At 51.6% G+C, this 12,873-nt stretch overlaps 6 protein-coding genes across 6 annotated transcripts; 2 read left to right on the top strand and 4 right to left on the bottom strand.

Annotated features, from left to right (window-relative positions):
- Positions 1-85: 85 nt before the first annotated feature.
- Positions 86-1,187, bottom strand: CABS01_10051 (uncharacterized protein; the record flags this gene model as incomplete). Its single annotated transcript, XM_060543407.1, has 2 exons — positions 86-480; positions 569-1,187. 2 exons carry the CDS (start codon positions 1,185-1,187, stop codon positions 86-88), a joined length of 1,014 nt encoding a protein of 337 aa, XP_060399588.1.
- An 840-nt stretch (positions 1,188-2,027) lies between these two features.
- Positions 2,028-2,714, bottom strand: CABS01_10050 (uncharacterized protein; the record flags this gene model as incomplete). Its single annotated transcript, XM_060543406.1, has 1 exon — positions 2,028-2,714. The coding sequence occupies one exon, from the start codon at positions 2,712-2,714 to the stop codon at positions 2,028-2,030; it is 687 nt and encodes a 228-aa protein (XP_060399587.1).
- Positions 2,715-3,181: 467 nt separating this feature from the next.
- CABS01_10049 (short-chain dehydrogenase) lies at positions 3,182-3,922 on the bottom strand (the record flags this gene model as incomplete). Its single annotated transcript, XM_060543405.1, has 1 exon — positions 3,182-3,922. The coding sequence occupies one exon, from the start codon at positions 3,920-3,922 to the stop codon at positions 3,182-3,184; it is 741 nt and encodes a 246-aa protein (XP_060399586.1).
- A 1,258-nt stretch (positions 3,923-5,180) lies between these two features.
- CABS01_10048 (FAD binding domain-containing protein) lies at positions 5,181-7,192 on the bottom strand (the record flags this gene model as incomplete). The annotated part of the gene is made up of 5 exons (XM_060543404.1): positions 5,181-5,485; positions 5,563-5,714; positions 5,768-6,117; positions 6,172-6,270; positions 6,344-7,192. The coding sequence occupies 5 exons, from the start codon at positions 7,190-7,192 to the stop codon at positions 5,181-5,183; spliced, it is 1,755 nt and encodes a 584-aa protein (XP_060399585.1).
- A 1,406-nt stretch (positions 7,193-8,598) lies between these two features.
- Positions 8,599-9,982, top strand: CABS01_10047 (aromatic prenyltransferase; the record flags this gene model as incomplete). Its single annotated transcript, XM_060543403.1, has 2 exons — positions 8,599-9,815; positions 9,871-9,982. The coding sequence occupies 2 exons, from the start codon at positions 8,599-8,601 to the stop codon at positions 9,980-9,982; spliced, it is 1,329 nt and encodes a 442-aa protein (XP_060399584.1).
- Positions 9,983-11,937: 1,955 nt separating this feature from the next.
- Positions 11,938-12,617, top strand: CABS01_10046 (uncharacterized protein; the record flags this gene model as incomplete). Its single annotated transcript, XM_060543402.1, has 2 exons — positions 11,938-12,118; positions 12,175-12,617. The coding sequence occupies 2 exons, from the start codon at positions 11,938-11,940 to the stop codon at positions 12,615-12,617; spliced, it is 624 nt and encodes a 207-aa protein (XP_060399583.1).
- Between the last annotated feature and the right edge of the window lie 256 nt (positions 12,618-12,873).

Here is a 12,873-nt window from a genome sequence, read left to right as displayed (position 1 = left end):
AATCTCGGGCGAAGCGATGGTAGTTTATGGATGAAAAGTTTGATTTGCTAGAATGACAAGAAAATGGCAATTATGAAATAGGTATCTAGAGAACAAGCACAGCCTCCTCCTCTTCCTCCTTCGGCACCTTCGCAACACTACCATCCGCCCTGACCAGGATCTTAATCTCCTTATCCACATTAAGCCTCAAAAGATCCGGTCTGCTGTAGTGGCCGGTGCAATCCGCGAACATCTTTGTCCTGTGGATGGCGTCAAAGTCCAATTCGCCGTAGATGATGGTCTCCGTGTTCTCATCGACGGGCTCCGATAGCCTCCGGCCGTCCGGGCCGAAGATGGCAGAGGTTCCACCGCCAGGGGTGGACATGATGGCGCCGCCCGCACTGCTGTGCGCCGCGATGCCCTTTTCGGAGATGAGCGCCGTGCTGTGGAGAACAAAGGCGTTTGACTCAATAGCGTATGTGCGGGAGAGGTTGTGGCATCCTAATCATCTAGGTTAGTTCAAGTTCATCAAGACGCCGGAATTTCGGAATGTGAAATTCCGCCCGGAACGGCATTTGTGGTGACATACCTTCTGCGCTCATCGACCACATGTCCGGGCCACCGCCGGAATGAGGCGTGACGCTGGGCCATGCCGAGACATGGATTTCTTCCTTTTGGGCAATCGTGTTATACTTCAAAAGGGGCTGGATGTGCTCCCAGCACGCCAGAGAACCGACTCGCGCAAAGGGCAGCTCAGCCACGCTCTTCAAGCAGTGGCCCGACGCGTCGCCAAAGATGGTCCGCTCCATGTGCGTGGGCTTCATCTTGCGGCGGTGCACCTTGATCTCGCCGTCCTGGCCGATGAGGGCCTGCGCGATAAAGAGCGAGTGGTTGTCGTTCTCTGAGAAGCCGAGTGAGACGGCAATGTTGTTCTCCTTTGCGCAGGCCTGGATGGTGGCCATCTCGGGCGAGTCGAGCTGAAGCGAGTTCTTGATGTACTTTACGTTGAGATCAAAGTCGATGAGGCGGGTCCATATCCACACGGGGTAACCGGGGATCCAGCACTCAGGGAAGGCGATGAGCTGAGCCCCATTGGAAGCGGCCTCTGCGATGAGCTTGCATGTCTTTGCGACGGCGGCTGGGAGGTCGATCCAGGCGGGCTCGGCCTGGGTGACGGCCACCTTGACAACTTTGCTTGTGTTGGTCATTGTTGTTGTTGATGTTGTTGTTGCTGCGGGGGTGGAGTTGGTGATACGTAATGCAAGGTTTGAGAGCAAAGACATGTGAAGAGGAGATGCAACTGCAGGTGAAAAGTAAGAAGTTGACGAGCTCGTCTGATTTCGGACGACGCTTCGAAGGCTTCCTTTTATATATCTCTTGGATGGCGCTGCTGGCTGACCGGATATGGGCGCGGCATGTAATAGCTGCAATACTACAGGGTGGTTCGTTACCTGATGAAGATAGCGCCAAGATATGTCTCCCTACAAGTTCGTCTTTCTCCATGCAACTCAGACCCAATGATAAGGAAAATGCGGGGTTAGAGTTTTGCTAATCTCCATAGTCTTCTTGATAGCAAGGAGATCGTTTCACAATGCGACTGTCATAGGGGGGGTAATGATAGATCTTGAATTCCGCTAAGCCTCCGTTGGCTGCGCGGTAGTCAGCCGGGAGCGGAATGCAGACCTCCGCAGTGATACTCCGTCAGCAATGTCCAGAGGCACACGACTCGAACAAGGATGTCAATAGTGCATTGTTATAGTGCGAATCATCTTGGATATCAGAGCTATCGGCAGACTTGTTACGAAATGATACTACGAAGGAGCGAAAGGAGCAAGTCAGAATCGATGCTCGTATCAGGGGCCGGAATCATTTTATGGATGTGGAGGAAATCCATATCCCGATGAGCCCCGTCCTACCGGGCGTAACCAAGATATGCCAGGTTTCAACCAGCCTGCCATTCAGCTCAACTCCACTTCAACGCGTTCGCTTCATTCCCCTATCACTCCGGGATTTGACTAACCGGCCCATTTCGAACCAACCTCACCAGCTCAATAAGCGCCGCCTTCCCAGGGCCGATCATGTCGAGTCCCTTGAGACCCTTCGGAATGCAACTCAAGCCAATCGCAATACCCAACCCACTTCTTCTCCGTTATCTCGCGTAGATCGAATCCCTCCTGACCGGCGTCGACGGAATATCCGTTGACACTCAAATAGCTTCCGAACTTCTTGCCCTCCACCCACCCCTCCTTCTTCGGTCTCCACACCTTTGTCATGCTCTTCTCGCCCGCCGTCGCCGTAGCCGCCGGCCCGCCTTTGCTGCGGGCCTTCTTCTCCTCCGACCCGGAGTCGGTCCCAGCGCCGACTCCTAGAACCGTTAGATCTACGTCCACCACCTCGCCCTTCCCCATAAAAGTGAAGCAACGCATGCCGCAACCTTTGCAAAAGAGAAAGTGCAGGTCTTTCTCATAGACCGTATAGTCGCCCAAGTCGTTGTACGGGTCGAGGGGCTTCAGGAGAAGAAAGTCATCCGGGGCCGAGGCGAGGCGCATGTGAAAAATTCCGGCTTTGTGGCAGGTGGTGCAGTTGCATCTGTAGAAGTCTTGATGCGTTCGCGATTCGGCCCTGGGGACACGCGCCGGAGGTAGTGTGTGAGGAAACGAGAGGAAGACGATGTATTGCGTCGCACCGCAATGACATGAGCCTTTGTAGGGTCGTCTAACAGGCTGTCCATCCATTGTAGAGACCGTTGATCTGTTCAATATGCTTATCGATGAAGACAACTGAAGATGCAATCGGGCCAGAGTGCTTCTCTTTGAAGTGCGAGATGATTTGGAGCGGGGAACCTGGTACAGGTGCGCCCTTGTAGAAACATGGAGACATTCGCCCAATTGGCGCGCTGTCGCTGATTTCTAGCCACATACCGGACACATTCAGACCCATTTGCGACTGGTGTTACGCCAGCACAACAATTGCTCAGCCAAATGGCGTGTAAGTGATTGGATACAGCTACAACCTATCACGCTGAGAGCCCATATTGGCTGATCGCTATAAGACGGAATCCCCGAATATCCCCTTGTTCATTCTGAGTCCCCATGGTCAGGCCTATCAGTCCATCATGCGATTGAGAGTATCGATGTGGGACTATGATTTCAACATGTATCTGCCAACTTTCTTCCCGCTACCTAGCCAACACACCGAGCATTCACCACGGGATCGGCCCATGTCGGTTGGAAAACGTCGCGCTCGCACCATCAGGTCCCAAGGTCGCCAAGTGCACCGCCTGAACCGATCCCAGTGATGCCTCATCAGGCCCCTCGTACGAGTTCATGTTTGTCGCGCAGTAGCCAGGACAACAAATATTAAACTTCCACATCTTGTCGTCCCTGTACCTAGACGCGAAAGTCATCGCAGCGTGATTGAGCGCGGCCTTGCTGGAACCATACTCGATAAAGTCCCTCACCGGACCCAGACTAGGATCCGTCCGAATCGCAAGACTCCCCAGTCCCGAGCTGACGAAAACGATGCGCTTCACTTTGGAAGACTCGCGCAGGAGAGGGATGAAAGCGTCTGTGACGGCGATGGAGCCAAAGACGTTGGTGTTGTAGACCGTCGCGAGCTTCAGCCGGATCGAGTCTTCGGGCTTGCCCAAGAGGATTCCAGCATTGTTGATGAGGACGTCGAGATGGCCGAAATTTGTGCGGATTGTGTCGACGGCGAATTTAATACTGTCATCGGATGTGATATCCAGAACTAAAGGCTCGACATTCAAACCGGCTTCCTGGAGCCCTGAAGCTGCCTTCTCGATGGCTTCCTTCCGTCGCCCCGTCATGAAGACGTGGTAATCAGGATGTTCCGATGCCAGTCGCTTGGCAATCTCGTAGCCTATGCCCTGGTTGGCACCCGTCACCAGAGCTACAGTTGGGTCTGCGGACTCTTTGGACATATTGAGATCTGCTTCTATTCCTCAACTCTAACCTTTAGGTTTTGAATGTCGAAGGAGAATGCCGTCAGCCAGTTTAGTTCCAATGTCTGTCAAATGATAGTGTAAACGGTTGATCTTCAGTGGATGAAAGTGCTACCAAGTTGCTCATAAAAACTTGACAGGCGAAGTCATGAGCCAGACAGGTGTATGCCAGGCCATGGAGCGCAACCGCTTTCGCTTCAAAGTCTCGTGACTTTGCCTCTCAAAATGACGACAGATCATTCAAAGGTCCTTCCACGCGAGGGACAGTTTTCTTTGGGGAAGGTCATGAACAACAACCGAGACTGAGACCAGAGCCAGATCAGCCTGCTAGCAAAGCTTCTTAGAAAATTGATGTAGAGAAAGTCTATTGAACCTTGCCCGATACCGAAACAATCCTTCGCCCAATGTAGATGCTAATCATGCTGATGCATCTAAGATTCCATGCAGGCCTTCCCCAGCATGAGCTTTCGTCTCAACTTGATCAACTTGACACGGCCCGTATCCGGAGTCCGGAAATGCTGGGAACTGAAAATGTTTGTCGGTGATCTGAAACCGAGGCCACGGATATTCGCGCTTTATGCTGGAAGCCGATCGTCATTACTAATGGAAGTGCAAAGAATAACAAAGCTATTACCATGATAGGGGCTGGGATTTCTTAGATGATTTAGAGTGTGGGCACGCGATTTGTGTCGGGCTTGTCATTTAGCAAATTGTCCACTCTATCACAGCTTAACATACGAAAATGTTGGGTACACAGAAGAGCAAGGCGTATCTGTCGAATGGTGATCAAAAGCAAAAGAACTGGGCCCTAACCAGGATTCGAACCTGGGACCTCTCCCAGATGTGTCGTGAAGACCCTAAGGGAGAATCATACCGCTAGACCATCAGGGCTGATTATTAAGCGACATGCTTCGTTGAAAGTTGCGAAGGCGTAGCTGAGTTTCAAGGATAGTATGACCGGGCCACGCAAAAACTGCGGAGGATCGCGGTCCCTCGCCCGTTCCCTGGTGTCTATTGCTGCTGCTCCCCAACCGCTCATGTTGACACCCTCAGTGGCTGTTTGCAACGCGGGTGTGGTTGTTCCATGGCATAACGCTCACTGGCAAATCGGCTGGACTTCATTCATCATGCAGGGTTAAGCCAGCCATATTCTGAAAACCTTATGGCAAGAGAAACTCTCAATTGCTAAACTGTGCGTGCGTGATGTGATGATGAATACTATAGTCCCCACTCTTACTTATTTAATGTAGTCTTTGTTGAGGACATACTTGGACTTATCGTAGCTCTTGGGCCAAACGCCGCTCTTTCCAGGTGCCAGAATGCCATTCGGATCCAACGCATCCTTGATGGTCTGATTCAACTTGCCAAGCGCATGGTTGTTGAAGTCGTACGTATCCGCGATCTGATCCATGAGAGCGACGTGAGTACGGAACTCGCCCCAGCCGTTGTCAGCGCAATCCTGGATCATGGTACGGACGAGCCACTGCGCGCGGCGACGCATGTCAGGATCCTCCCTGTTATAAACGATGCACACAATGTTGTCTGTGCAACCTCGCGTCAGCAATCTTCTTCAACGCCTCGTAATGGCAGAGCGACGAGCTGGGTGATGGATGACTTACGCATCTCACGCATGCCAATGCTGAGAATACCAAAGTAGTCCAACTTCGCCTCCGCGAAGCGTTTCTTAGCCATCGTGTACTGCTTCATGGCAGACTTGCCATCAACCTTGGAGATTGGCGAGAAAGACAAGAATGTGCAGTGAGGAATCCACCTGAGTAAACTGGTCAAAGCTGTAACCTTGAATTGGGGCGTTTGGGCACTTACTGGTTGAGCCATCTGAGCTCATCCCATGTCGGCAAGCCTCGCATTGTGTCAGCACGGCAGTGCAAGGTGCTGTGCTCTTCTTTGCGATCCTCAAGCAGGAACCATCGACTTCCGGGAACCTTGGTCATCTCTCGCTTAGTGATTTCGAGATGGGCTTTGCGGATCGGCTCCGGTCCGTAGGCCGCACCAATGTAAACCCAGCGGCCAAGGTCGACCTTCTTCGCCGCAGCATCTAGTTGCTCTTCCGTGAGCGGGGTATTGGGATCATCAGTGTATGCTGTGCGGGGGTGGTAATGCGACGCATCGAGCGAGATGTGACGGAGACTGGCAGCATTCTGGAGAACCATGTTCTGTAGAGTTTTTGTGAGCTGCGTTACTCATCAAGTCTCAGAGCAGCAACTTACCACACGAAGCGGACGAATAATATCGACGACGGCCTCAAGATCTTCATCCTTCTCATATGTCACCATGAAGGGAGTGATTCCAGGGGGTGCGGGCATGAGCTACATGTATCCATCAGTCAGCTTTGCCTCATCTTGTGACCAACTTGGCCCCCTCTCATGAATTCAAACTTACCCACATGCCCATCTTCGTGACAATTGCGTTGTTGCTCTGGGAGAAAATTCCGTCGTTGATTGGACCAAATCCATAAGGGAATAGCTGCCAACACTCGTTCTGATGCTGATCCTGAGGCGGTACCCCCTGAGCCGCCTGCTTGCGGCCCTCGGGACTCTGCATCGCACCCATGCCCGTACGAACGACCTCACCGCTGGCCAGCACAACTTCCATTCCACAGTGCATCATCCAGTGATCACCGTAGGGAGTGAAGCCCACGCCATGGTCCAGTGCGTTTCCAATCATGGAGCCGTAGCCGAGCTCCGGTGAGTCCAGCCACACCTTGTCCCGCAGCCCGTTGTCATCAAGATACTTTTGCATCTGTAAATAGGTGACACCGGGCTCAACGAGACAGTAGCAGTCCGTGGCATTGACCTCAATGATGCGGTTCATGTGCTTTCCCAGGTTCATCACCAAGCTTCCGGATACTCTTGGAGCGGCACCGCCGTAGCCGATATTGTGACCTTTGCTGTACGTCCACACAGGAACGAGATACTCGTTGCAGAGCTTGATGACTGCTTGGATGTCTGTCACATTTCGGGGGTGGATGAGCGCGCTGCCAACAAATTCCTCACGCTCGTAGAGAGAGTGCATGTCGTGCGTCTGGCAATCGACGGTCTGATAGTCGCCATCATCCAGCTGGGTATCTCTGGTGATGATCTGGAGATTGTCTTTTCCGACTGCCTTTTGAAGGCTTGCTGCGAACTCTTGGAACTTCTCCGCGGATACTCCAGGGGGCAGAAATCGAGGAGCTGGCGCCGCACCGTTCGATGCGTGCCCCCCGTTCGCCGACGTGACGCCTGGTGCCATAATATAATAAGTGGCCTTGTAACCGTAGTACAGTATTGAAGATTCGAGGAATTATTTCGTGAATTTTGGAGATGGTGTAGTCTTTAATAATGTTGTCGTTCGTAACCACACATATAGTTGAGTTCGCGAACCTTCTCCTTGAAGAGGGGGAAGAGTTCATTTATTGACGAGAGCTTCCAGTCTATGACGCCCGTGAGCTTATACTCGGCTGAGCTCTAGAGCTTAGGATGAGCTCTTGCCAATCTTCATACCATGACGGATCTTCGGAAGTTCGGCCTCCATAGATGACCGCGGATCTAGTCCGCGCGGGGCCGTAAGCGCGGAGTAGCACTTGGACTGCTCGATATCAAACATCTTCTACATCAAAAGGCCCGTTCCTGATGAGAGCGGCTCTCCTGGAATTCCCCAAACTGGCTGCGTGGCATTGAATCAAACTTCCAAGAGTCCGATGGGAACGTCCGTATTATCATCCTCACCTGACTAGTGAAGTGCAGAAATGGCTCAAGACTACATGTCTCATTGGAAAGGCAATGACAAACTGCCGATGATTGCGGAAGGTGCGGCGAGTTCGTAATCTTGACCAACTCTGCCGCGGCCATATCGTCTGATCAAGTGGGATGTTTAGAGTTGTGTTTAAGTTGTCGAACTCGGATTTCAGCCCTCGGCCAAGCTTTCCAGAATGACATTGAGTAGACAAGTGACGGGCGCCGACAAGAAGCCATCTCTACTTGCCTTATACGAATACCAACGAGTTCGAGTGTTTCGCTGACGAAGTGAATCATACGCTGCCATGGCTTATGGTTTCGCCTGATCTTTGTAGAGCTACTCGGCTAGGCTGTCCTTGTTTGTTTCGAAGTATCTCCGCGTTTTAACTAAGCACGCGGCTTCCGGGTATCTAAGCTTGACAGCAGGCAGGCCACAGCCTCCTTGTTCAACTTCAAGATGAAAGGTTACTAGGACTGAGTAAGTGCCTGTAAGTAGTCAGCATATCCATGCACTGCGCGAAGGACGATAGTCCACCAAACAACTGCATTGCAGTGACGTTGTCTTGACTTGATACCTGATCAAACTCAATGTTTGTTCTCGCCTTGGAAGTAGACGGCGACCTTTTGAGGACCACGACGGACAAACCTGTCCAACTGGAGGACAGTGGCCTTCGGCCCTCGGCCTAATGCTCATGTCCATCAATATCTCGGTTGAAGGAGTGCAACGTAGATCTAATTGGGAAGTTATCACTTGAGGCGAACGGTGTTTAATTAGGATGCCCAGACTCTGGTGAAGCTATAAAGATTTAAGGATGCCCTACCTCCTGCATGTCAGCGTCATCTGAGCATGATTAGTTAGCATTTCCATCTCATTACTCTGAATTCTCACACTGCACATACTTCCTTTGACCAGTCTTCAGCATGGCACCAGCAGCCATCTATAATCCTGTAAAGGATAGCCTCGAAGCACCGCTAAGGTCTCCTCAGAAGTTCAACGCCTTCTCCTCAAGTGTCAACGATGCTACCATCCCTATTGACCCTCCCCTCAACCCAAAGCACCGGTGGTGGTGGGATAAATGCGCACCACTCCTCAACACCCTGCTCAACAGCGCAGAGTCATATACACCGGAAGAGAAGGCAGACCACTTGCGCGTGTTCCGCGATGTTGTCGTACCTTCGTTCGGAATACTAACACCCAAGGCAAAAGTGAGGCCGCTGTTGACTTACGATGGATCTACCTTTGAGCCATCGTGGAACTTCACCAAAGGTGATGACGGTGTAATTCGCTACACGTTCGAGCCCCTAGGAGATACTGCCGGTTCTACCGATGACCCCTTCGCTGGAGATATTGGCAGATCCATGGTTCCAATACTCTCTCAAGTCTCTTCCGACGTCGATTTGCGATGGTACGAGCAACTCGTCAGCGCATGGTTTGTCACACCCCAAGAAGCCGCCGCTGCTCGTCAAGCGATGCCTTCTTTTGTTAAACGTATACCGCAACTCTTCCTCGCCTACGACATGAAGCGTTCGAAGCGCATTCTCAAATCCTATCACTTTCCAGTCCTCAAGCACTTCGCGACAGGAGCGACGACATCAGATCTCGTATTCGACATGATTCCAAAGTTGCAGCCTTGTGGAGACAGGCTCGCCGCATCCGCCACAAAGTTGCAAAGGTATTTGGCGTCTTGCAAGGAGCCGTGCATAGTTGAGATGATGGCTGTCGACTGCATCGACCCCAACAAGGCACGCGTCAAGGTCTATGCTCGGACAACCTCAAACGCGAAGTCAGTGCTGGCAGACGTCTTCACACTTGGTGGGGCTCAGACCGACGAAGCCACGTTGAAAGGTGTAGAGACCGCGGAGAAGGTGTGGCATCTACTCCTGGATGAGCCCCAAGGCATGACGGCGGATCAACGGAAAGATGCCAGAGATATGCAGAATCTGCACAAGGGCATTTGTTTTGCATTCGAGCTGAAGCCTGGAGCGGAACGCATCGATATCAAGGCACACTTGCCGTGGGGCCAGACTGCAAGCAGCGATGCGCAGACTATGAGGAACTTTGCACAAGCCCTGAGAAACTTGGGATGGGACGAGTCTGCAGACAAGTTTTACCGTGGTGCCACAGAAACTTCCAAACTGTAAGTTGACTCAAGTCATGACACTGAACATTTCACATAAGCTAATGGTTTTCAGGCCTGGTAGGGACTACTCTAAGCCAGGTGGATTGTCTTATGTCTCGTACAACTACAACGAGACTGGACCCTACATGTCTTCCTACTTCTCTCCTAAAGTTCAAGGAGACTAACATTGCACCGTGTGACGAAGCTGCTGGTTAGCTATCTGTATTGGCAAAAAAGCGGATTGGTGAGGCGCAACTTGGCAACGTGTGTTAGCGGAAGAAGCTTGGAACTCTCCGGAGTTTCTCCTCGGATTTTACGTATAACGAATCAGAGACGCATTGCTTGACATTTTTTTAATATGACGTAAATTATATTAAAGTGGGAAAGCACATACACGTTGGATAATTGGAATCAATTGCTCAAGCCTTGATTCTCAATTAGCGTAGATGTTTCGTTCGCCCGTCATGGAGCACTGTTAGTCCCGACTTCTCCCACAATCTGAGCAATCCATAATAAGATAGGCTCATTACTTGGCCACGCGCGAGTGCAAATAAGTTCTTCTCAACAAGGCAGGGTACCTTAGTTCCCGCAACAGACAATGCTCGAGTCAAACGAAAGGGGTTCTAGAAACGGTGATAAAGGTTCGTGAGGTGTGACTACTCAACTGATACTGTCGGGAATTGAGATCTCTTTGCAACCCCAAGTGCGTACGAGTTTACATCTGGCTTGTACAGTGACTTATGCAAACTTCGTATCTGCCCAGTCACTTGGGTATTGTGGCATTGTCAATACCTACCTTACAACTAGAGATCGGAGACACATCGTCGACGTGGCTGAATTCCCCTGTTTCTCGCATCGCATCGGAAAGGACATAGGTCCTTGGACAAAGACCCGCCAAATTGATCCCGTCCGCATTTACGGAGGGCCGGGCACTGGTGTTTCCCCGATGACCGCCGGGGTGATCAACGGACTAGGGCTATCGGGGCAATGGAAACAATGCCGCAGTGTTACGGAAAGCCACGCTAGCTGTCGGCGCCCCTGGTTTCACTCTTGTGCCATTTTCTGGCTCTAGGAGGCGAGCGGCCGGCGGACATGCAAGCTTGACGGAGCATCGGATGCATGGTGGGTAGAAAGCAGACGTACCCTTGAGCGAGGTGCGAAAGCGATCAACTAGAATCCGACGGGATGGCAGTGCCGAAGAGCGCGGACCATGTCAAGTCAAGCAAACAGGGTGTTGAAATGTTTCCCGTCTCCTCCTTGTATGTTTATGAAACTTAGACTTTGCGGAGGTCCTTCGTCGATCCCCCACCTCATCGCCGCTTTGTCCGCCGTGTGGTTTCGAAAGCATCGGATACCCCAAAACGGCAAGCTTCTCTTTGCGAAGTCTGCCACTGATTCTTGTCTGTTCCCTTCTATCATTCCAACGTCATAGCCCGCATGCTGCACCGTCTGTGTTCTGACTTGCAGTAGTCTCACAAGAGATGCAGAGCTTACCTCCCGCTCCCTATAAGGCAAGTGACTACCCTTGTCAAGTTCGTCTGAAGTTTTGAAGGAATGCTTGAAACCTCTTATTCGGTATTTCTACTCCGTCATTCTATTTGACAGCGCTATCTCGCAACTAGAAACATCGCGGAAGAGCTAAGGCCTTGGGTTCGCAATGGCGCCAACGACGCGGCTCGGGGGCCCAGAGCTATGTTTCCTTCCAGAATATCGCCATATTTGGCAACCCCACAGCAGTACAGCCGCAACCTTGACTCCGGATAGCATGATCTTTGACATTGAGGGTCCAGGCGTGGATGGCCTGACGTGGTGGCAGCCGCGGGAGTCCCCAAAACGGACATAGGATGTGGCACTCCACCGAAAGCCGCCGGGCCGTAGTGTCGTGCCGTAAGATCACTGTCGGACTCTCGCCTTCGATGTCATGCACCCAGAAAATACCATTGTATTGGAAAGCGGCTCCGAAGAACACGGGCCCGAGTTGATCAGTATATAACCAACCTTCAATCACCTCCAGCAGAGATTTTTGATCATCATCATCAATTATCAACAATCACATCCACATAATCAAAGAAAACCTCTGCAATCATCATCAAATAACTTCAACTCTACTCTCAGTCCATCTAAATCAAATACCATCAACATGTCTGCACCACCTGCCGGAGGCGTCACTGAGCGCATGATCATCCCCGTGAAGGGTACCAAGGAGGACTGGAAGGAACCTCTCAAGACCTACCTCCTCGCCCTGAAGACCCAAGACGGCTACCTTCGCACACGATGGGGACCTTGGTCCGAGAACGAGCAGGTTCTTGATCTCATTTCTGGTAAGTCCACATTCAGTGTGCCTTTGTGACTAGGACACTTCTAATTCTTACTGTAGGCTGGAAGTCAAAGGAGTCCCGCGACAGCTTCTTCGCGTCTTCTGAGTGTGCAAAGGCGATGGAGGAATTTAAGACAGTTATGACCGGCCCAGTCAAGTCGTACTTCATCAAGTTCGTCCCGTACGCACCCAGAGCCGCCATCGACTCTCCCATCGCCGAGACTATCACTATCAGCGGCTCCACCATGTCTGAGGACGACATGAGAGCTCAGTTCGAGAAGGTCCGCGGCATGGATGGCTTCAATGACTTTGCCAGCGGTTTTTCAACCGAAGAGGTTGATGGTGGTGGCAAGGTCTTCGTCGCGGCTTTGGGATGGGAGAGTCTGGAGAAGAGCAGAGCCGCCGATAAGTCTGTGTACATTCCTGCCAGCGGCAAGGTTGAGTCTCACCACGTCAACTTCCACTACCCCATCAAGGGCTTCTCTGTAACCAACACCCACTAGATGAGGTATCCACGATGCAGTTTGATTGGAATACCTAGACGGATCATTGGTCGATAGCGATAGTCCAGCAGTTTGCAATTAACTTTTCTGAAGCCATAATTTGGAGTGATAGTTGCTTCGTGTTGAGATGGCCAAGATTTCGTCTAACCTTTGTAGTACCCGTAGGACATGAGTACTAGAACCATGCGTGTGGTGAATGGGCCAAGAGGAAGCATCTAGGAAATCCCCGATGCTTTTTCAGATGCCAAGACAAATC

Source organism: Colletotrichum abscissum (assembly GCF_030869225.1).
Source record: "Colletotrichum abscissum strain IMI 504890 chromosome Unknown Scaffold_25.1, whole genome shotgun sequence".
NCBI classification, from domain to species: Eukaryota; Fungi; Ascomycota; class Sordariomycetes; order Glomerellales; family Glomerellaceae; genus Colletotrichum; species Colletotrichum abscissum.
This window is presented reverse-complemented; position numbering and strand designations above follow the sequence as displayed.